The sequence below is a fragment of the Nilaparvata lugens genome, chromosome 4 (assembly GCF_014356525.2).
Source record: "Nilaparvata lugens isolate BPH chromosome 4, ASM1435652v1, whole genome shotgun sequence".
In the NCBI taxonomy this organism is placed as follows: domain Eukaryota; kingdom Metazoa; phylum Arthropoda; class Insecta; order Hemiptera; family Delphacidae; genus Nilaparvata; species Nilaparvata lugens.
In genome coordinates this window covers 24,610,441-24,635,522 of record NC_052507.1, presented here as the reverse complement: position 1 = coordinate 24,635,522, position 25,082 = coordinate 24,610,441, and the positions used below count along the sequence as shown (strand labels likewise).

At 32.8% G+C, this 25,082-nt stretch overlaps 2 protein-coding genes across 3 annotated transcripts in view; both read left to right on the top strand.

Moving 5' to 3' along the window:
- The window catches only part of LOC111057365 (uveal autoantigen with coiled-coil domains and ankyrin repeats-like), a 52,690-nt gene extending 49,561 nt beyond the window's left edge, over positions 1-3,129 (top strand). The window contains exon 16 of the mRNA XM_039425717.1: positions 918-3,129. Within this exon, the coding sequence (XP_039281651.1) occupies positions 918-1,228 (311 nt within the window). The 3' untranslated portion in view covers positions 1,229-3,129. The remainder of the gene's footprint in view (positions 1-917) is intronic.
- Positions 3,130-9,220: 6,091 nt separating this feature from the next.
- The window catches only part of LOC111057369 (cyclin-dependent kinase-like 1), a 37,169-nt gene continuing 21,307 nt past the window's right edge, over positions 9,221-25,082 (top strand). The window contains exon 1 of one of the 2 annotated variants that reach the window (XM_022344797.2): positions 9,221-9,392. In XM_022344797.2, the coding sequence (XP_022200489.1) occupies positions 9,325-9,392 (68 nt within the window). In that variant the 5' untranslated portion in view covers positions 9,221-9,324. Of the gene's footprint in view, positions 9,393-18,413; positions 18,546-25,082 lie in introns of those variants that run through there. The other variant, XM_039427170.1, reaches the window with a different exon arrangement.

Sequence of the window (25,082 nt, the reverse complement as noted above, 5' to 3'; positions counted from 1 at the left end):
TCAGGCTTTCACTTACAAGGGAGGATAGATCACCTTGAATCAGTTCATGTTCATTGAACTTATTGATATAGAATCAAAACGACATGCTATTGTCAAAGCCACTGATTTATAAGAAATTTATTTACTTTACTTTCTTTATTGAAATTCTTCTCACATTACATTTATATGACATGTATACAAATAGAGAAATAAACATAAATTACACCATATCTATATAATAAGAGAGAGAGTAGGGTTGTGTACGGGGAATTATGTAGGAAAATTACGTAAGAAAGTTATGTTTGACACATAATCACGTCTGAACTACTGGACTGATTGACTTGAAATTTCGCATAACGATTCTTTATTAACCGAGGATGGTTACAGGCCTATTTTCAATTTACCAATATTTTATTAAAAGTTTTCAGTTTGTAAATTTTTAAAATTGACCCTTGCGGAGCACGGGTTACCTGCTAGTATAATATCATAAAAGTAGTAGAAGTTGATTTAGATCCGCATGATCATTAAGATATGATTATGACAATCATTATGATATTCAATCATGACAATATCAAGTCGATTCCATTTAATATGGATATCTATCACATCACCTTCATTCCTCATAAAGATCTTTTTGAAGTTCAATTTCCTTGCGCTGATGAGACATTGCACTGTTCCGGGATGTAGAATGATCTTGATTAGTAGCACCCAGGAATGATGCAACTCAATGTGACACACAAATTTAGTGCAAGAATAGATTATGCTGAATAAAAAATTACATAAAAATAAAAATTCAAATTACCCTTATTTCAACTTTATCTAATTTCTTACAAAATGTTTCGACTTTTATTTAAATAAATTACAAGTAGCCCTTACCAGGAAAATGAAAAAAAATACATTAATACTTTATTCAAGTATTTGGCAATATTTGCTTGCAGTTACGAAAGCCAACCACCACACAGTGCCGAAACCTCCCCGCAGCGGCTTCCTGCCGAAGATCGAGGCGCCCGACAAGCGCTCCAAGGAGGGGCAAAGTGCCGAGATAGCGCGCTGTCTGCGCTACGTGGACCCCTCCCGCCCCGTCACCCTCGAGCTCAGCCATGGCAAGGACCGACAAGTCATTTCGCTGCCCACCGAAAACCTCGACAAAAACAAACGCTACTACGTCACATTCACGATCAAGGGCGGCGAATCGGCGTCGGAAACCACCGGCGACGAGAGGAAGCACAGACACGCCAAGAGCTTCTAGCAGGCGCCTCCGGACAATGTCCACCCCCGCAAACCAAAGAAAAAATAGACTTTTCTACTTTTATAACGACTAAATCAAACCGGGACATCAATTAAATTGTTGCAGACATCGTCGAAAGTGATGAACAATGATGAACTATGTTGTGCTGGTTGAAGAAGGTTGCAATGGATTGTAATTACATTGTTCCCGAAGCTCAGCTGAAAGCTCCGTAAGTTTTGTAGGTCTATTTCATAAATGGAATCTCATCATATCTGCAAAGAAGGAATGTTTCGTACGTAAGGAAGGTCTAACTTATAAATGGGAGGGCTATCATCTGCAAAAAAGGTATCAATTACTTTCAAGAATAATAAAATATGCTGTGAAGAGCAAAGATCAACCAGTGAAGTAGCAAGCAGGCTACTGCCCAGTATATACTGTCAGCAATTAAATTCCCACATAGCTACTGTAAAACGTGTTTCCTTATGGTCCAAAAAGCGAGCGTTGCATTCCGGAAAAAAATTGTTTTCTTGGAGAAGCTTGTATCAAGAGTAAAATAATACAAAATGATCAAGATTGATAGTAATTAATTCAGATTAAATTGGTTAAATGAATTTTTAAATCGTTTTTGCTCAAAATAAATTATTTCCTCGCTTATTTCTATTAACATAGGATTGTTACCATACTAAACTAAGAATTTCTGTATTTATTTTCATGAAAATTCTTATTTTGTAGATAATTTGTTGAATTGATTTGTTTTAATTTTCTTGTTGATTTAGCTATCTTGTTTTGAAGAGACATTGTTAATTATTAGTCCTATACGTTGAGCTTGGGAATTTATATGCTTTGATTTATTCCCTTGTCTTATCAGTAGGTACCATAATCATTATTCTGTTGATGATATTGTTGAATTTGAAAGTTTTTGTTATTATTAATGAATTCCAATACTATGATATTTTCAACTGAAATGAACATTCATTTTGTTTATTTATTAAATGAAAATAGAAATATGCTGCAACATTTCAACTCGGTGCGGTACTTATGAGCTGTGATCAACAAATTATTGTACTGTGATCACCATTTCTTGCACTTCACAATAGTCTTAAATCATTTCTATTCCTTTTAATCAAAAAAGGAAAAATTTAATCCTGTCAGAAAGTAAAAGCAAACTCCAATAAAATGAATTAAAATGTTCAATTTATTTGGATGTTAAATGAAATGAAAACTCATTATAAAGTGGAATATATTTTATGAGAAACTGGCGACAGAGTGCACAGGATAGAGACGAATGGAGGCGCTATGTTGAGGAGGCCAAAGTCCACCCCAGGACTACAGAGCCGGATAAAGCAAAGCAAAGCATATTTTATGAGATAAAATAATTCCAAAATAAAGTGTAGTTTTGAAAACCATCATCAACTTACTAAAAAGGACTGGAATGAATAATTTAATTTTAAATAAGAGTTAAAAGTGCAGAGTGAACTAATATTTAAATGCGTAAGCTTAAATCTTTATGTTTCCTCTAGAAAAGATAAAGCAGTAGACTATCATTGTTCAAATAGAAGAAACAAATGATTAAAAGAAAGTTTAATTGAATTATTAAAGAATTTATATTCTTATATTCTATATGGAATCAGAAACAGCATAATCATCTCAACTATGTTGCATTCTTCAATTAAATTCTATTTTTTTCTGATAAATAAATATTTTCAGTTTGAATAGGTATTTGACTGTTTCCAGTAACAAACATATTTTGACGTATATGTTTGGCTAAAATTTTATCCTTGAAAATATGTGAGACCAACCGACCTGAAATTGAATATTACTGGTGTAATATAATTACTAATGTAACAATGCATATTCTCTACTAAATACTATGGAATGTGCATTATATAACTCAAAATGATGAGTTGATAATTCTCTCAGATCAATTAAAACTATTATAATTTAGGAATTAGAATCTTCGATTATAATTACATCGAAAAAATTCGCATTTGTGGAGGCGTTTCTAGTTTAATGCAATGTACTGTCAATTAATTTAATCGATGGAATTAACACAATTACTAATTTATCCAGCAATCACTATTGAAACTGCCAAATCAATGGAAAATATTTTTGTAAATATGATTAGGTGAATTTCATAGTAAATGATGATAAGTGATGTACAGAAACTATCAAAATCAAATTAAATCTGCAATAAAGTTTTTTGTTATAAAATATATTGTTTTCTCCTATATCAAAACCTGGTGCTGCCTTTTCCCGATTTAAATAAGATTCATTGTGTACCTTGTATGAAGCAGTCGATTTAATAAATTAATCATATTTTTCTATTATTGGTAGTGTAACTGATTTTGAAAGAAACATTCTAGTCTATCTGTTGAATAAGAATTAATATTGTAGAATTTCTCAATTATTATTGAAATCAGTTTTATTTTTACAAAATAATTCTGTTTTTTTTACAATTCTAGTCCATGGAAATAATGGGTGAAGTGTAGCCGGGCCCACACCTGCCATGCAGCGTTCCGATCCGACTCATGTCCGATATTTCTGTTGGGTGAAGAGGTGGTGGTAAGACAGATTAGATGCAGGACATATTTATGTGGCATGCACAATTATAGGCCATTGTTATTCGTGATCGGATCGGTACGCTGCATGACAGGTGTGGGGACGGCTTTATAAAGTGGTTATAAACCAATAATAATTATGTGTTTGACAATCTATTGATAGCTTTTTGGAATATATAGCCTACATAGGTACATCAGATTTGATGTTAATTCATCGCATAGTATTCATTGGATAGTATATTGCATAATGATACAGAGATATCCATTATTAATAAAAAAAAAAATACAAACGTTTTTCTGGTGAAGTACCGATACACAACAGCCAAGAAGCATGATATTTTCTGCTGATGAATAATTATACACATTAAGATCAAACAAGCTAGTTAAGAATCAAGAACTTGGAGTTCAGTGATTGGTTAAACAACAGTGATTGTTATAAAATTAAAAGCTGGCCGATCACTATATCCGTTTTTGTCCGATACGAAATGTTGCCCGGAAAAGATCATCAATTGTAAAAGTTTTCATCAGATCGCTTTTTCTGTGGCCAGAAGGTAAGGTGGTCAGATTGTGATCTGAAATTAAATTTCAAGACCGTTTTGTGAAGGACACCTATTAATGAAAAAGAGATGACAACATCCGATTCATCCAATACTTACTGGAGCCATTGGCGATTTTCATCATTTGAATAGGAATACGAATTAACAGAACAAGAACAACAACAGAATTAAGAAAGTGGTATTCAATTATATTATTCGCTAATATAGGTTTCCAATTTTGAGGAAACAAAATCATTGGGAGAACGATTGGCTGTGCCAATAAGGTAAGTAATCAATTAATACAAAATCTAAATTCATAAAACTTCTATTCAATGAACAAAGTTTTTAGATGGAATTAAAAAATAGATAAATAATTTCAGGATATCATAAAAACATAATAATTTAGGATATCAATACCAGTTCTAGAAAAACAGGAGAAATGTTTTTTTCTTGATTTTTATAGCACCTAGTTAAAGACTAATAAGCTATTCTATTTTGACATAAATTGATAAGAATATTGTTTGTGAAGGTAAAACCCATTGGTTAAGCCTTCTATATTGGTCAAGGATTAAATAAAGATTATTTTTAGCATAAAAGGATACAGTATTCTGCCTTTGCACTTCCAATTGAACACTTTAGCACTAAACTAATTCGTGTGGCTTTCTGCGTTGCAGTCTTCTTACTCCATGCACGTTGAGTAGCTGGATTGCTTCCACGTTCACATGTTGATGAAGTCTTTTCTCATGTTTTTCTGCAAATCTTTGGATTTCACTGATGACTGTCGCCACTCCCAGGTCGCGGTGGAGATCAGAGTTCCTGATGTACCAAGGAGCGTCTACACAACTTCTGAGTACTTTGTTCTGGAAGCGCTGGATGATGTCGATATTGGATGGTCGGGTGCAGCCCCAGAGTTGAATTCCGTAGGTCCACACCGGCTTGAGAATCTGCTTGTAGAGAAGCAATTTGTTATAATTTGACAACTTTGATGTCCTCCCAAGTAGCCAGTACATTTTCTTGAATTTTATGCCAAGTTGTTCTCTTTTCTTCTTCACATGCTCCTTCCATCTAAGCTTGGCATCCAGCGTCATGCCTAGATACTTTGCAGTGTTGGAGTAGGGTACAATATTCCCATTGAGTGTTAAGGGGATATATTGAACTCTTCTGTTTGTAAAGTTGACTTGAACTGATTTTGCTTCATTCAATTTTATAAGCCAGTGTTTTGTCCAAACATTGTTGAGTTTGAGCAAACATATGTTTCCTTGTTGAGTGAACATCGCAGTGGTATTCATTAACAGCCAGTAATAGCTCCTTTCCTTTAGTTGTGGTCAGTCGGGACCCCCATTGTGTATTCTTTGAATTGAAGTCTCCTCCGATGATAAATTTCCCTGTGAAGTTGCTTAGGAAATCAATATATTCTATCTTCTTCAAATTAAATCGTGGTGGACAGTAGACGGCTCCAATTGTGATCGTACCAGATGGTCTACCGATAAGTTTGACTTTGATTGAAATCGACTGGAACTTCTTCTTGAACGCGTGATGGTTTAGCTCTTCTCTTACAATAACCGCACTTCCGCCTCTAGCGCTGTTGTTGGGATGTATGGCATGGTACGTTTTGTACCTCTAATTTTAAAGTAGGATTCTTTGGTGAAATGAGTTTCGGAAATGAGACAGGCATCTATTTTATGCTCAATTAGAATTGCTAATAGATCATCTTTGTGCTGTAGTAACCCATTAGCATTCCAAGTCATAATTTTGAATCTATTTTCCATGCTTCTTGTGAATGACTTCTGGAACTGAAATATTTTCCAGTTTTTATTTTTTTCTGATAAATAAATATTTTCAGTTTGAATAGGTATTTGACTGTTTCCAGTAACAAACATATTTTGACGTATATGTTTGGCTAAAATTTTATCCTTGAAAATATGTGAGACCAACCGACCTGAAATTGAATATTTCTGGTGTAATATAATTACTAAAAATGTAACAATGTATATTCGCTACTAAATACTATGAAATGTACATTATATAACTCAAAATGATGAGTTGATAATTCTCTCAGATCAATTAAAAAATAAAAACTATTATAATTTAGGAATTAGAATCTTTGATTATAATTACATCGAAAAAATTCGCATTTGTGGAGACGTTTCTAGTTTAATGCAATGTACTGTCAATTAATTTAATCGATGGAATTAACACAATTACTAATTTATCCAGCAATCACTATTGAAACTGCCAAATCAATGGAAAATATTTTTGTAAATATGATTAGGTGAATTCATAGTAAATGATGATAAGTGATGTACAGAAACTATCAAAATCAAATTAAATCTGCAATAAAGTTTTTTGTTATAAAATATATTGTTTTCTCCTATATCAAAACCTGGTGCTGCCTTTTACCGATTTAAATAGGATTCATTGTTACCTTGTATGAAGCAATAGATTTATAATTAATTAATCATATTTTTCTATTATTGGTAGTGTAACTGATTTTGAAAGAAACATTCTAGTCTATCTGTTGAATAAGAATTAATATTGTAGAATTTCTCAATTATTATTGAAATCAGTTTTATTTTTACAAAATAATTCTGTTTTTTTTACAATTCTAGTCCATGGAAATAATGGGTGAAGTTTAGCCGGGCCCACACCTGCCATGCAGCGTTCCGATCCGACTCATGTCCGATATTTCTGTTGGTTGAAGAGGTGGTGATAAGACAGATTAGATGCAGGACATATTTATGTGGCATGCACAATAATTATAGGCCATTGTTATTCGTGATCGGATCGGTACGCTGCATGACAGGTGTGGAGACGGCTTTATAAAGTGGTTATAAACCAATAATAATTATGTGTTTTGACAATCTATTGATAGCTTTTTGGAATATATAGTCTACATAGGTACATCAGATTTGATGTTAAATCATTGCATAGTATTCATTGGATAGTACTGTATATTGCATAATGATACAGAGATATCCATTATTAATAATAAAAATACAAACGTTTCTCTGGTAAAGTACCGATACACAACAGCCAAGAAGCATAATTTTTTCTGCTGATGAATAATTATACACACTAAGAATCAAACAAGCTAGTTAAGAATCAACAACTTTGAGCTCAGTGATTGGTTAAACAACAGTGATTCTTATAAAATTAAAAGCTGGCCGATCACTGTATCCGTTTTTGTCCGATACGAAATGTTACCCGGAAAAGCTCATCAATTTCAATCAGTTTTCATCAGATCGCTTTTTCTGTGGCCAGAAGGTAAGATGGTCAGATTGTGATCTGAAATTTAATTTCAAGACCGTTCTGTGAAGTACACCTATTAATGAAAAAGAGATGACAACATCCGATTCATCCAATACTTACTGGAGCTGATGGCGATTTTCATCATTTGAATAGGAATACGAAATAACATTTTTTGGTACAACAGAATTAAGAAAGTGGTATTCAATTATATTATTCGCCCATATAGGTTTCCAATTTTGAGGAAACAAAATCATTTGGAGAACGATTGGCTGTGCCAATAAGGTAAGTAATCAGTTAATACAAAATCTAAATTTATAAAACTTTTATTTAAAGAACAAAGCTTTTTGATGGAATTAAAAAATAAATAAATAATTTCAGGATATCATAAAAACATAATAATTTAGGACATCAATACCAGTTCTAGAAAAACAGGAGAAATGTTAATATAATAATATTTAAATAATGAATGAAATAGAAAAATAAGTAATTGGGGACACTATTCTATTTATTTAAGAATTTTTTCTGCAGCATTTTCCTAAGTTTTTTGTGCAGCTTGTGCAGTTTTGGTTTTTTTGGAGCCTTAAAATTGAAAATGAAATTTGGAGATAGATTACCATACAGCTCTCTATGTGATGGTACATTCTTTATAAATAGCATCTGCTGATAGTAGGGCCATGACGATTTATGGTGCTCTCATCTGTGTTCCCTTAACAAAGCTGATTCGTGTTATTCAAGTTTCCAGTCTCGCCATTTCTTTTTCACATCGACAACTGAAACCCAAAGCACTAAATAAAATACAATTTCTGACAATTTCCGCTGACATAGAAAGAGATTTTTGGCTAATTCAAAACTCCCTCAAGGAGAATGCTTAGTTTCAAATTGCTCTGGTAAAATTCCATTTGAACTGTGAATATTTGAGTGTGAATCAGATTCAGATCTCCCTTTGTTGAATGTTTCATGCAGATTGGAAAATTAAGAATGAAAAAAAGAATGCAAATAAAAATAATGTAGAATGATTACTATCCTAAATGAAGTTTTCATTATTCAATTGGCAACATTTCCCCACTTTGAAACGGAATTCTGATTACTTTCAACACCTCCATCTTAATTTAGCCAATTTTCACTGTAAACTCATTAGAACAAAATCATTTTATTTTCATTGTTAATATTTATCTTTACTATTGATTTATGTTATAACTTCTAAGCTACTATAGAAGTTCAGATTAATTTATACTCCACAATATTTCATTTTTTTACAATAATTAGTAAGCTAAACTTTTCAATGACAGTACCAACAATATTCATTAAAATAATGCTTGAGTAATAGAATTCAGGATGGTTTTTCATTTGAAATATATTCTTACAAATAAATTAGACAAAATACAATTGATTGTATTTTAGAGCAACATATACAAATTCAATAGAAAACATTGCATTGAAAAAATGCGCGATAAAATTTATAAGCTGTTAAAAATGGACTGTATGTTGCGGTCTTTCCCACTCCAGAGTACTTGCCACGAAAATTCTAATTACTGCAGTCGTTTTTCTAGGTATCGTGTAGAGTGTGACACGACAAAAAAATGAAATAAAAAATAAAAGAAAGAAATGCAAATGAAGTGAAGGAAATTAAAGGCGAAAAGGAATCGATTTGTTTTAATATGCGGCCGGTATGCCGGAGGTTGAGGGTTGAGGTGCGCATGCCTGGGGAATCTCAGTGTTGCGTTCAGTTTGTTTTGTTCCGTCGACGGTAGATGACAACACAAGGCACACGCTCATGGAGAAATGGCTGAACGAGAGGCGCCTCTGGCTCTTCGGCAATAACCTTCCGCTGCTTCCTCGCAGGTAATTGCATTCCAATTATCACCTTAATAAACCTAATCTTTTGATCTGTAGAAACCATTATATAGATATTTTTCAGAGCTAGGAATCGTATGAGATCCTAATGAAGCTATCATCTAAACCATGTGCTGTATTATAATTTGCCCAAGCTTGGTTGTTGGAGCGTCGTGATAATTTGAACAAGTCTGTAGTAGTTTTTCACACTTTATCTTTGATAATAATGACTGAGGTTTTCTGATTTCTGTTGAATTAATAATTATAATTTATTCATTTTCTACTGTCTAGTTTCGAATTCAGTAGGCCTATGTACCCTCATTTTTTTAGTATAATACAATAAATACTTTTTATTGTTATAAATTGAAGAAAGTGCAAAAAACTCTTTTTATATTTCAAATACATCAATAATTCTTATTTTCTGTTATTTTGGTTTCATATTATAGTATGAAATACTTCAATAAGATCTATGCCAGATATTGGGAAATTGTGGCTGAAAAATGAATTTATTTAAAGAAAAAGTTAGTGAATTCTAAAAACCAAGCCATTTAAATACTGCATATTTATTTTATCGCTCTGAATAATTTTTTGCCAGATTTGCATGTAATTGGTTATGCACATTCAGTTTTCTGTTCTAATATGTACTATAAAAATACATTGCATTCTAAAAAATATTTTTAATGCATTAGAAGGCTTAATATTTACTGTAAATGCAAAAATGCTCTAATGAGTTGGAAAGAATATATTCCCACCCTACGGTAATTTATGTGGATTTTCAATTGGATTGATTGTAATTAGGCGTACTAAATTATTATGTTGATTCAAATGTAATCTCTTTGCTATTGTTGAATTGATATCCTTATTCATTGGATTTGATTAGTTGTTGTTTGAACTATATAGTCTTTGGATATTGAGTTTGCCCATACTTATTTCCTCAATACTTTGCTTTTTGAAACCCATTATATTATTAAACTCTAAGAAATCAATCAATCAATAAATTTCATAATCACTATGTCTGATACATGATTTTTTCTAGTCTGTATTTTGATTGACTATTAATGATTGAATGAGTATTGAGAGGATTGTGAGTAACACTTGATAATCTTTCTTGCCCTATAACTCTGATGTCTCTCATGAAGTTATAAATTAAATAATACGAAGCCCAACTTCAATCCACGGCTAATAATCATCATACTAGTATATTGGTTGCCCTATTTCTTAGTAATATCATATCTTAAATCCTAAACTTTGCTATGCAGGGAATAAGATTCGATCTACCAAGCACCAATACAATTCTTTTAATTGAGTCTGATAAGTGTTGTAAGTGTTGACATACTGAAATATTGAAGATTTCTCTAAAAATATAATTATCATTATTTTATCACAAAAAACTTATCGCATAAGATTTCAGAAATCGTAAGAGCAAGTCTCAGAGCAAATTTTCAAGGAAGTCCTTAGCAAAGTTATTGAAGTAGTTTTTAACAGTTTAAAATTGATTGATCAACTGAGTAGCTTGAAGACTCGAGCTACTTATGATTGCAGGTGACTTTACAAACCTCAATAGAATGTTAAAAAGGAAAAAGTGAGTGAAAAGTATGGATCGAAATTCAAACCAAGAGGGGAATTGTAGCTTTCGTCTCGTAGCTGGCTATAGACTATCAAGCTATTGAAGTTCATAGCTTCATCGCAAAATCTACATTGGCAGGAAATGCTCGGTATGATAGACCTATATCTATATTTTCTTAGCGTGAAGCCAAGCAACTTTGAAAGATAAGTGGAAATTTTCACTATTTGAGAACCACAACTGTTCCTCTATACCCCTATACGAACCTGGTATACAGTAGTGATTGCTTGTTTGTGAAAGCAGTATAGAATAGTTTTGCCATTTATATGGCAATATAATAATAATAATTTTTTATTTCGATTAAGATGTGTACAAAAGAACAAAAAAAATTATATAAAATAACATTAATTACACTGTATGAATAGTTAAGTGATACCAAAGTCTGTATATAGCTAATGTCGTGAAAAAAAAACAAAACAAAATATCACTTCTACACACACAAACATCAGAAAGGAAACACTTATTGAAATGGGCTGCTTTTAAATTAATAAAACAAATATAACTTGTAGCACCCTTGTTTATTATAAAAACTTGAAATATTTGAACACGACTAGTTTCGGTTTTTAAAAACCATCCTCAGGTTCTAAAATAAATAAATAAATAAAATTCAATAACTGTTATAAAACTGACATATGATTAAATTCATATGACCAATTATCTATGGTAAAAGTTATTAAATTTATATTTTAAAATTTTAATTTTATTTATTCATTTTTAATTTTATCAAAAATAGGATTATTTAAGTCAAATTGGATTATATTTATTAAATTATTCCTATTCAATTTTGCAGTTTTATAGATATAAAACTCTTCTTTTACATTCAATTTATTACTTTCACTACCAATGCTTAATATTTTCATATTAGAATTTATATTGATATAATTATGATTATTCTCAATTAAATGTTCAGCAAACGCTGATTTTTCAGTAGTATTTTTTGAATTTAAAGCCTGAATTTAAAGCCTGTTCATTGAACCTTTTTTGAAAACATCTACGTGTTTGACCAATGTAAAATTTTTCACAATTACTACATTCCAGTTTATAAAAGCCTGATTTTTTAAATTGTTCTTGTTGTATTTTTTTATTAGAAATCTTCTTTATTAAATTAAAAACATTATTTGTTGTTTTATATCCTAAATAAAATTGTTTTGCGAATGTCTTCCTAATTGCCTTATTGAGAATAGTGTTGTACGGAACACAAATATATTCCTTATTTTCTGAATTTCTATCATTTTGTGGATTAATTTGTTTATATTTTTGCTTATATATCATCTTATCAATAAGTTTGGTATCATATCCATTTGTTACTGCAAAATGTTTTATAATTTTCACTTCTTTTTCATAATTTTCTTTTAACATAGGAATATTTATCAATCTATAAATCATTGATCTGAATGCTGCTGTTTTTTGCTGCCATGGATGGTTAGAGTCTTTTGGAATAAGAGTATTTGTATGTGTGGGTTTCCTGAAGATATTAAAATTATGTTTATCATTTCTCTTACTTATTTCCAAGTCTAAAAAATTTATTTTCTCTTTTTGCACTTCCATAGTAAATTTTATAGAAGGTGAAATTGAGTTTAAATATTTTTCTAAATCTTCATGTGTTTCATCATTATTATTATTGTATAAACATATTATATCATCAACATATCTATACCAATAAATGATATTTTCTCTCAAAGGATTATTATTATCATTCATAATTTTTGTCTTTTCCAAATTGTTCATATATATGTTTGCCAGGTATCCTGATAATGGTGATCCCATAGCTAAACCTTCCTTTTGCTTATAATTTGTCATTGAAAGTGAAATAATTTTGATCTATGCATGTTTTTGCTAATAATAATAAATAATAATAATAATAATTTTTATTTCCATTAAGATGTGTACAAAAGAACAAAAAACAATATTATATCAAATAACATTAATTACACTGTATGAATAGTTAAGTGATACCAAAGTCTGTATATAGCTAATGTCGTGAAAAAACAAAAAAAAATATCACTTCTACACACACAAACATCAGAAAGGAAATAATTAGGTACTCCCGAGGCAAAGGCGTATATATGGGAGTCCCAGAATAAAGAAATAAACCAGAAACACACTTATAATTTGTAGATGAACAAAAAGATAATAATAAACTGAGGTAAACTTATTTATTATTTACATTAAAATATTAAATGTTTGATTTAATTTGTTATTTTGTGGTGACGGTGCTTGGTCGGACTACAACTTACTAATTTTGTGTTGTCAATATTATTCAGAATCAGTCCTTTACTTAAATTATACATCATTGGAATCAACTGTAGATTTCGGAGTCTAAAAAAATTAATTTAACAAAATTATTTCTATCAGGATTTGAGTTAATCTGTTGAAGAAGACTTCAACATCATTCGTTTCTAATAACCAGACTTTCAATTTAACCTTCAGCTGTTTCAATTCTAAGGGTAACATGTTATACACTCTTGGTGAGATATATAGGTAGTGTCTTCGATAGATTTCTTTGTAGGGTCTGGGTGGAATCCAGTTCCTGTCGATCTCAAGCTATAAGTGCTACTAGCTGGATTAAGTTTACCACTTCTAATGAAAAAGATCATCAACACTTTATAGAAATATAGATATCTTAGTGGGAGAAACCCCCATTCTTTGAAAAAGGGATATGAGCTTGTCATACGGTGCTTCTTAGCTAAGGTCCTCATGACATATTTATGTCCTACAATAAGTGGTTTGATAGTGGAATAGTATGCACCACCCCATACTGCGATTCCATATTGTAATCTGCTTTCTATCAGTGCGTAATATAGAGAGCGCAAAATATATTCAGGAAAGAGATAGCGGATATGATATAACTTCCGACATATTGAATTGAGGTGATTTTTCAATTTATTAATATGCTGACACCAAGTGAGGCTTGAGTACATAATTATTCCAAGGTATTTGGTGTTATTCTATTACATAGAATATTTCGCGATTTACATGGTGGGGTACGGAACTGTTTGATTATGAATACACTTTGTTCTAAGCCTTCTAGCACCTCTACATGACTAGTATATACGATACGTGTTTTGTCAGTTACTTAGGGTCATTGTAAACACATCACTATATAGCTCACGTGATCGCTTAACGGAGTAGCAGCATGCATTTTTGATAGGCCTACTTCGTGATGCACCTCTTCTTCTTGTAAAGGCTCCACTATTGAGGCGTTATATTATTGTACAGAAAACCCAAATTTGATGAAGAGCTTGGTATTGCATTACATCAATGAATCAATGTTTGTATGTCATATCATCAAGATCCTCCAGCTTCATGGAATGTATCTAATATATAAGATAGATAAGTCCAATTATATAGACAAATCTAAACATATTGCAAGATATTGCTGAATAAATTGAAATAAATAAAAGCAGATCTTAGTTTTCTAGCAATAGTCGACAACAATACAACATTCTTCTTAAATATTAATATAAATAAATTGATTTTTTATAAATTTTCAGTAGATCTCATTATTCTCTGTTCACATCCATGAGTAAGTTTCTATCAATACAAACTTTGTAAGTTTGTACACATGATTTTGAGGATAGGAACAGTTAGGAATAGTTTCCTTACTACAGTAGGGAGATAGGATAAATCGACCTACACAACTATTTAGGTCTAACTCTAACCAGAAATCAAGCACGACGATACTAATAGTGTAGAATATTAATGGGGTTACATAAGACAGTACAAAGGAAGTTCGAAGCATAAAAGCATAAAGCTCATAAAATTCAAAGCATATTGAAAAAAGGGAAACTACTACACTTCTTTATTGCAGTACAAATTCCAAGTCCTCGAAGTAGCTACGTTGGCTATGTATGTCTGTCAACAAATAATATTCCCTATATGAGCATCCAGCATTACTTGAAATTTACTATTATTGTACGGACAGAACACGAATAAGGGTTTCTCAATAGGGTTTTAAACATGGCATAAAACATGATAGAGCAATAAAAATGGGACGTAGGCAGCATAAGATGTTTGAATGTAGACAGGAGACCCTGGAATGAAATAGAGCCGTGGTCGTAAAACTGCGGACTGCTGCCTCTGCCTCTGCTTTGGTGGAGGCAGTGCATGCTTATGGAAATATTGACAATGTGAAAGCCTTCATGGAGGGGCTGCTACCATTCTTGAATACCAACTGCCACGAAAACCTATCGAATAGAATTTGAGGAGATAATAAGTACATCTGTTTTTATTTTCCAAGTTCAACTTCTGACACACTTCTAGTTCTAGTGTCTCATATAGGGTAGTCACGTTTACAAAGACAGGGATGATGCTGGTGGTTTGGAAAATGTATAGTATGGCATAATTCAATTTGCTCAAGTTAATATTAGCATAGAGAAAGAATAGCGTAAGTGAATAAGATAACTTGAATCAGTTGTCTCTGCTATTAGTTTGTATAAAAAAGTTGAGACTTGGCGCTTTATCCCAATAAATAACAGCGTTGCCAATTATTGTGTAGAATTGTGACTTTCTCAAATTTCTAATTTAACCACAGAATTGTATATACAAAATCATTCCCAATATTCCAGTAGTGCAAGAACCGGTTCAGGGTTGAAGGGTTGAAAGGAAATTTAATTTTTCTGATGATATTATTTTTCTTTTGAATATATCATCTCTCAGAATAATTATGTGATGTCGTGATAAGTAATAATTTTATATCAAAATAACGGGGAGATTATCTCCTTTCTACTGGGGTTTGGATCATTTATTGGAGTGGCCGTAGTCGAGTGGATCAGATGCTGGCTTTATGATTCAGAGGCCCGGGCTCAAATCCCGGCCTGGGCAAGATATTTATCTCGGGCCACACCCGTGTTTCGGATGGACACGCTAAGACATCGGTCCCGGCTGCCTAAAAAGCAGTCGTTAGGTCATGTCAGAGGCCCTGAAATTGATCAATTGCGATCTGAAAACTCTGACACCAGACCTGAGCCAGCCAGATCACACGATATTATTACTATTATTATCTGACATATAGTTATTTTTTCTAATAATTGTTTATGTACGTCGATTATTTCGAGCAGAAAACATGAAATTTTCGACATGCTAGAAACTTTTTTGTTTCAAAAGATGAGTGGGTGGTGAAAGCATAAACTCTACTTAGAAATAGTTGAAATTATTTTCCCAATAATTGTTGAAAGTAGTTGGAAGAGCAATTTTGATCTCCCAGGAGTTTAATATACGTCTAAGTAAGTTGATATTTTATACAGACTATAATATTGATTCTTTTCTTTAAATTATTAGATTGAATTATTTTTCAGAAATGATTTATAATATCCACTTTTAGAAATCAATCAATCGTGCAGCTCTATTTGGAATTGAATTTTAATTATTAATTTGATACCGATATTACTCTCATGACTAGACTAAAGGACAAAAGGAGACATTCTTCTTCCATTCTTGTCCCTGTTCCAGGGAGTTGTTTATCATGTAGCCTATGTTTCTGCCTCTACGAAGTGAAAAATGAATTATTCTTCAAATAACTGGGAGAGTTATTTCCCAGACAATTTTTCTGACAAATTTTTTGTTACACAAGCAGTCATGTACAATAATAATTACGGAAAAATATATTCGTATTGCTTTTTCTTGGTGAGGAAGGTCCAACTTGGCCTGAATACAGAATTAAAACCGTCAATGGCCTCACGACTGTTATATACATCAGCCGGGACCGACCGTTCAACTACCCACCCATCCGATAACACGGGATGAAAAACCTGGTACCTGCGTGAAAAACAGGTACCTACCTAACATATTTGGTTATGTTCAAGTCTGGGCCGATAACACGGGAGTGCCTGGCTAAACATGTTTGGTTATGTCTAAGTCTGGGATCGAACCCGGGATATAATAAAATTACAGAAAGATGAATTAATAAGTAGCAACAATAATTAGGAAATGGAGTTCAAACTAAGTACTCTAATCATAGTGGACAATGTACCTTCAACTCAATTAGTACAAGTGGATCAACGATTATTAATCTCTAAGGTGTCACTCGGTAAAGCAAGTGAATGAAGGGAAGACGTCACAACATCTAGTACAACCCTACTGTGGGAGAATGCTTTCCAATTTGAAATGTGGGAATGAAATAAACTAGTTTGAGCGAGCTATCAAACCGAGAGTGGAGTAGATGTAGGCCGGCCATATCACTGAACTATACTTCCACGCAACCAACCCCTCACCATCACGCCCCCGCGCCCAAACAACTGCACGCCGAGGAAACTTAACTACTCTTTCACACGCTCCAACGCTCATTGCTTTTCTCCCAGAAACTGGTAAACTTGCCAATCGATTTCCGACCAGGAAGCAATACTGGCGTCTGCCTAATTACACTTGCAATTATTGTTTTCTACCTGATATCGGTCATTTAAATCTTTTTCTAATCTAGAATGCCATTATGTTCCAGCCTCGAACTTATATTAAGACGACTATTTAAGGAAGTTGAAATATTGCTTACTATAGCTTGAAAAACTCTGGCACATTCAAATTCATTCCCAATCATTGATTTGATTTTCAGGGGTGAGCTTCAGAATGTTTTTGTGAATAAATTAATAATAATTTCAAAGATAGAAAGAAGACTGTCTTTGTTCAAACTTAGATAATATCATGAGTGGCTGCTTAAGAATAAGAGAGAAACTATAACCACGGAGTAATGAACTCCTTTCTGTGCTATAACTCAGAGACAATTGATTTGTGGATAACTCAGATTGGTTGATTTGTAACGTTAGTCAGGACTGTAGACTGTAACCAATTATAAGTCCTCCACTGTACTGTTTGATTGAACAAAGCTTCTGACTTCCATAAAAGAACTTCCAACTCCAATTGCTTGAAACTTTAAAAAAAAAAATTGAAACGCCAGGAATACATGAAATGTAAAAAATAGAAACCGAGACACTCAAATAGATGAACATAACTTACTTTGATTTATAACAACATATCCCTCTGATAGGCTATACATTAGATTTTCCTAGACATGTGCTCAATTTATACCTCTCCTGGTAAATTCAACTATCATGTCAAAGAAATGCATTTTCTATATATCCAATAGGTACTTTTTTACAAGCCAAGACAACATTACCTAAGTTATCACTCAGATTATGATGATGTATTTGCTCCCAAGTCCCAAATCAAACCACCCAGTTCTGTAATAATACTCCGGCTATTTTCTCCACATTACGAATTTGGCTCAACTTGATTAGTTGCCATCCTCCTATTTGCCGCCTGACTTGGATTTGCTGTGGTCTGCAATTTTGTCCACGCTAAGGTTAAAAGGTCGCCCGGCGCCTCGCCTGTGCAAAAAGCACCGATCTGCTATCACACTTCCTGAACCAGTATAAGTCCTACATGATACAATCATGCAAAATTCTTATGTTTATGTATAGGTTTCATGTGAGGGTGGCAATTTCATTGCAGAACACGATGCACATGCGAGATTCGAATCGCGTTTATTGGAGCACCGAGTAGAGTTTGCTGAAAGCTGCTTCAGCCAAATTTGCACAGAATTTTTCGTAAGTCATTATTAAGTTTCAAAGAAATAAGAAAATCAATTCTTAAAATTATAATAAAAAGCTAATAGGATAAATTATCTAATACAAATTATATTATAGTATTATAGTGGAAGAACCAAGACAAGCGGATACTGGCTGGTATCTAAAAACGTATACGGTATGTTCTAATTAAATAATTGGAGACTTCTATTACCATAATAAATCTGATATGACTAGTGTAACAAAATATAATGCGAAGAATAATGCAAAATATAAATATAGTGAGATTCATGTATTAACATATTTATTACAATATTATAGTGTTGCATTTTTATTTTTGTTTCGCTAAGGTTGATTCCCATAATATGAGCTCTAGACTTGTGAGTAGATAGTGGATGATGAAAAATGAATTTATTTACAAAATCACTTTTTAAAATTAAAAAGTGAATGAACACATTCTTTTATTTGAAATAAAAATATTTTTTATTAAAAAATTTTGTTTTTATTTACAATGGTATTTTAAATGATGTATCGGTGTGAGGGAGCTATTCTATCATAAAAATTGCAATGAGGAATGGTGTAACAGTGAATGATTTATATAATCCAACCATAAATAGATCTGAAAACTATAAATTCATTCTTCCAGAGAAAACATGGTCCAAATGTTCAACTTATACTTCAAACAAATAGTACAACTTGTGAATTACTGCCTAATCATGGTATATTCATCCAGTCTGTACATTTTAAAGGCCTACATCTTTTCCCCCCTAGACAAGCTCGAAGTTCGAAACTGCAAGGGTTTCTTTTGTTTTCCAATTTTCTCACAGAGCTATAGGCGTAGGCTAATGGTAGCCTACCGTACTGGAATACTTCTATTCGCAGAAATAGCTCTGTGTATACCTCGTGTGGTCGTGGGTTGGCATTTTCAGTTATGAAGTCTCTAATAGCGATGGCGAATTTACATTATCGAGCCGCTCAGAACGTCTGATGACCGCTTCTAAATTTATGTTTGCTTCTCATCCATATTCAGACATTCAGAACCCAGCACAGGGAACGCGTCTTTTTCTCTCAGAAATAACTCACCGACCACAGGACAATTTATCACGTGACTGGAGCTCTTAAACCGGACCATGGAAGGTTTACCAATAATCGACCAACTCAAACAGTGCACGTAAAATTGTTGGTTTCTTTGACGTCACTGCTTTTGCTATTTGCTAATTTTTTCATTCCTTTCTCATTTATTAAGGCAAATTCAACGGACAATATGGTGAATTATTCCTCCCATTTACGTCACACATTTCACCAGATTGACCAGATGGTATGAATATGATATTGGGAAGAATCTAAAAATACAGTGTTCAATTTTCAGGGTCAAGTCTGTTAGTAATGGATAGGTGCCGGTGCCTTCTATTCAAGTTTGGTAATCAAATGCATTCCAATTACGCTTTATATCAACCGGATCTTAGCTGGAAATAGATAATCCCATCTAATAGATAACTTCAGTATGAGCTCAACGAAAAGCAAAATAATGTATTAATAGTATATTTAGTGGAAGTGATGTTCCTATAAAACAATTAAAAAAAAGTAGAATAGAAATCTCAACTGGAAAATGTTTGAGATTGCACTTTCACAAAAGCACATCACTTTTATCCTTTTTTGGAACATCAAACACTGTTAAAATTTCCACTTTGATGTCAAGGAGTTTCTCAAAAACCACCTTATGAAGTATAATAATATATTACTATCGTATTTTAATATAACTTTAAAGTGAAAAAACACTCACATTCTTTGGTGTGGCGACAACCGTTTCGTGCTGGTATTGCACATTTTCAAGCCTAACAGAAACTTATTTTGAGTTTCTGTTAGGCTTGAAAATGACTGTGCAATACCAGCATGAAACGGTTGTCGCCACACCAAAGAATGTGAGTGTTTTTTCACTTTAAAGTTATATTATAATACGATAGTAATAATAATAGTGAAAACAAGATGGATAACCAACAACATATAATAATATATATTATGATCCTATTTCTCTGATATAATAGGATAACATAAAACATATTTAAATGAAATCTTTGTAGGAGTATTATTAATTTCAACATCCCCATTTATAAACAATTACTTTTAAACATGGAGCTAATAAGTAATAATCCCTAATGAACTGCCCGGTACCTATCTATCAATCTTCAGTTGTTTGTAGTTTGTTCTAATAAGATACCCAACAATCTTTATTTTAAAGATCCACATTTGTAAACAGGAACTCACGACCGGTAACTTGCATGCCCCATTTAGTTTCAACTATACCTCATCTTCAGTCGTTTGAAGTCTGTGCCATTAAGAGGACAATGTTCGGCCAATATCAACATGGAAGTGACTAGAGTGCAGCGACTGAAAGCCCTTTCCCTTAAGTCATCATTCCTTATGAATAACATCAATGATTCCGATTCAACCAATTCTGTCAGTTGAAAGTGAATCCCATCCCACTATGATGAGTTGCAAGCAGTGGCTTATTGTGCTGGCACAATGGCTTAGTGACTTAGTAGTTGACTAGTTGTAGGGGGTCACGTGTCTGAGGCGGCTGAGGTGAGTGATTGCCTTGCCGGAACACCTCTTTGTTCGCCGTGAGGTGACCGATGACAGGCGACGCGTTTACTCAGGAGTGCGTTCACCTTTCAAGCTCCTCAATGAGATCAACTTTCAGTTTGTAAACTAAAGTTTACACATTACACATCCATCTCAAGTTTCCTTCCACTAGTACTTCCGTGATTAGATTGACATAACTACTGTTCTCGAGTATATGGAAAATAATTCTATCTAAAGAGTTTTGTAAGTAGGTGATAATGCATAGTTATCTTTTTCATTCAAGTGCTTCTTTCGTCTTTTACTTCTACTTATCTTCAAGTTTTCTTCTTATTCCTACTTTTTTTAGGGGTTTAGGGATCCTTGGTCCATTCTATAAATTTCAATCAACTGCAACGTTGGATTTCGTATTCAATGATGATAACGGTTGCATATTTTTACCACTTGAATTATCTCAATGCGTCTTTTCCATCAACCAGACTCAGATTATTAGGAGAAAGTGAATAAGCACTTCAATTAAACTATTATGTTGTATTAAAGTTGTTCTTATGTTGTCCAGAATTCTTCTTATGTTTCATAGAGGCATAATTTAATTTTTATCCATGTTAACTATTCTAGTTCAGCCATGTACTAACAGACTGACACAAGACTTCATGAAGAGCCTTCAAGACATGAAACACATCATTGGAATAAAAATTGATGTTTTTATCATAGACAGGAAGAGACTGAATAATATTTTTCCAAAACTTTCACAGAACAGGAGTCAATAATAAAATAATAGAAGACACAATCGGTGAAAAGGAATACAAAATTAACTAGCCCAGTAAAAATAGATAAGATAAGAAAAGAGAATATATTCAATTATATTAAGTCTTTACAGTTGACGCGGGAGAATACAATAGTTGTCCAGTTAGTTATGTGGTTATTTTTCAGGAAATAATTTTTCTCATGGGTTTGACACAATACTCGGATCTTGTCGTACTACAGCTCATTCTTCTCAGCTTGTCAAGGCGGTTCAAAATCATGTATCATAAATTTGATCAAAAAATGGAAAATTCATTCTTGAGTGTACCCACGTTTCCATACAAAGCTATCTTGTATCTCGGTAACCCGATATGATAGAAAATGGTAATTGGTCTTGAATTGTAGAACAGAATCTTTTATTTCATGTGAGGAGAATGATTTTTTGTAAAAATATATTCGTGGAGTTAGATTCGTTCTTTTTGAAAAATCAAGAAATTGACGATATTCTTCACTTTTTCACAGTCTCGGCAGGTATTTCCTCGGGCAGTTTCCTGAAAATTATCATTTTATTTGAATTTAGGGACACATTAGAAGGTGAAAACCATGGCCATGTCGGAAGCCCTAAAATTGATTATAGTGCGACCTGAAATTCTGACACCAAACCTGAGCCAGTCAGATCACTTGATATTTTCATTTTATTTTAGGAAGTAAAAATGTGGAACGCAATTAGGCCAACACTATTAAGACACCTCAACTCTACGATTAAATATAAGATCAGCTAAATAGGAGTCAACAAAATTATATTAAAAGAGGAAGTGAACAAAGAAAACATCAACTTCACCATCATTGTTACCAATAATCAACAATGTCAAAATTGTCACCAGCAAGGTTATCAACAAGTGCTAAAAAGATAGTTTCACACTCAAATGATATGTTCCTATCCAAAATAATATTAGAATTATATTCCACACAAATTCTAGTGCCAAGGATTGAAAAAGTGTTCACATTAGATTCCAAGATGAAGTTCAATAGTTCAAGTTCGTGCAGTTTTAATCAAGCATTGCTTTGATATCGGTTGGAAATTGCAGTCATTTCATTGACAAAGCATTCCAATTCGGGGTTCGATGCTGAAAGCTTTGCGTCATCGTGATATTGACCTTCGGCAGCAATGTGTGGGTGAATCAATGGTAATTCGATGTAATGATGACAGGCAGCTTCAACTTTTCCATCAAAACTTAATGATATTCAAGCAATTAAACAATGCGAAAAGCTCCATAACGCTGTCTGTAAACGAGCGTCAGGAATTGATGAGATCGATAGAAAGCCTATTCAGAGACGTGTCACTTATAAAATATTCATGATCAGGTACTGCCACTTCTATCATTTTACATTGATTGTTGATGTCTGTTATCAGAGAGGTGGAAGGGTGGGAGGTGAGTGGAGGGGAGGCGAGAGGATGAGTTAAGTCAACTCGGACAAGGTCATAATGGTGAAAAGCCACCCTCCTTGATGCCCCAAATGGCACCCTCATCAACTCAAATGGACAACAATCGATCTCTAAAGACTAGTTTTGTAACTTTCAATTCGAATATGGAAGAGTTCATTGCAACATTATTGTCACTATAGTTTGCTACCGATGATAATTCGATGAGTGATTTCTGACAAATTGATTCGAATATTAGAGCAAGGACATTGACTTATGATTAAAAAGCCCTAAAGTGATGAATTGCTTGATGACTCCTGCTTTTTCGTACTTAAATATAATATGAGAAAAAAAGCTACATTACTTACTTATACCCATGACCAGGAATAAGTACATTCTGCACAGATTTATTCAAGACGAAATATTTGATCTATAGAATAAATTGCAGAACTGATTTGAAAAATGCCTCCAAATAAGGAGGCATATAACATTCTATAACCTTATCGAACATTAGAGAAGAATATAATAACGACTTCATAGAATTTTTTCAACTCAGTTCCTAATCTTAAATAACTTGGTGAAATTGTCGGAGGCTTAAGTTCCTTAAATCCTCCTTCGTTCTCAATAAACAGAACCATTATTTATTTATTTACCAATCATTCATGTTTGAGAATGATATACCTATCAATGTATGAATGAATAAAAATAATAAATAAATATTTATATTGGCCCCACAGAACTTATTGTAAAGCTACCGTATGTCAAGAGCGAGCCTTATATCTGTTCCTTCGATCTACTCCCTGTCAAACCTGTAAGAACTAACTTAAATGTATTAAGTATGTTAATAACTAATATGGAAGAGTTGTAATAACTTATGTATTAACCTGTAAGAACTAACTAACTACCTTAGTTGAGAAATGTAAGATGTAGTGATTATATTTTGCTTTTTGAGACAGAGAATTAAATTCTAATTGGATATTAAAGAATGCTGTAAAATAATTTCCAATTCAACTCTAAACCAAGTGAGAAGTTTAGAAACAATAAATGATTTAAAAAAATAAATCAATCAAATTAAACTATCATTTCGATTTATGATATTTAGATAAATCCAACGTCAATTTAAATCGATAAAACCTTGTATCTATTGGGAGGTTGAAGAGTTCCCACTGGAATGTAATATTTAAGAAGTATAACGCTCAAATGAATATCATGAAGATGAGTTATCAATACAAATTATTAAAATTTATTTTAAATTCAACCATAGAAGCTTCCTGAGAGAAAATCAATCTCAATTCAATGGATAAAAACCAAAAAATGAAACCTGAATTTCAACCTAAAAAAGTACTTGGATCAGTAGACAAAGATAAGTTTCAAATACAACACTATATAAAGGTCACCCAATAACATTGAATACATTCTCTTGAATTGTTGTGACTTTGACTAGAAAAGCGTGCTAAGCATTGTGAAGCTTCCAGCCAACAATGCTATACCGGTGCCGGTACTTATCTTTGTCCAAGTCCAAGTCCTTCTCAAGCACCCCGTTATTCAAATAAGATCAGGAAGATAGTTGCCAGGCGACATGTAATGCAATACACGACTTGACCTATACAACGGAAAAATAACGATTTTCTTCAGCTTTTGCACTTCTGGACATAATGATTGCATGCAGCGTGTTCTTCTACAAGATAACAAACGTCATTAGTATTCATTCAAAGCTTGAATTCTGTATTCGAAGCCCTTTAAGCAAACCTTAATCCATATTGAAAGCTATCTATTTGGGGGATTTCTAGTAAATTTATTTCTTTTTCTTT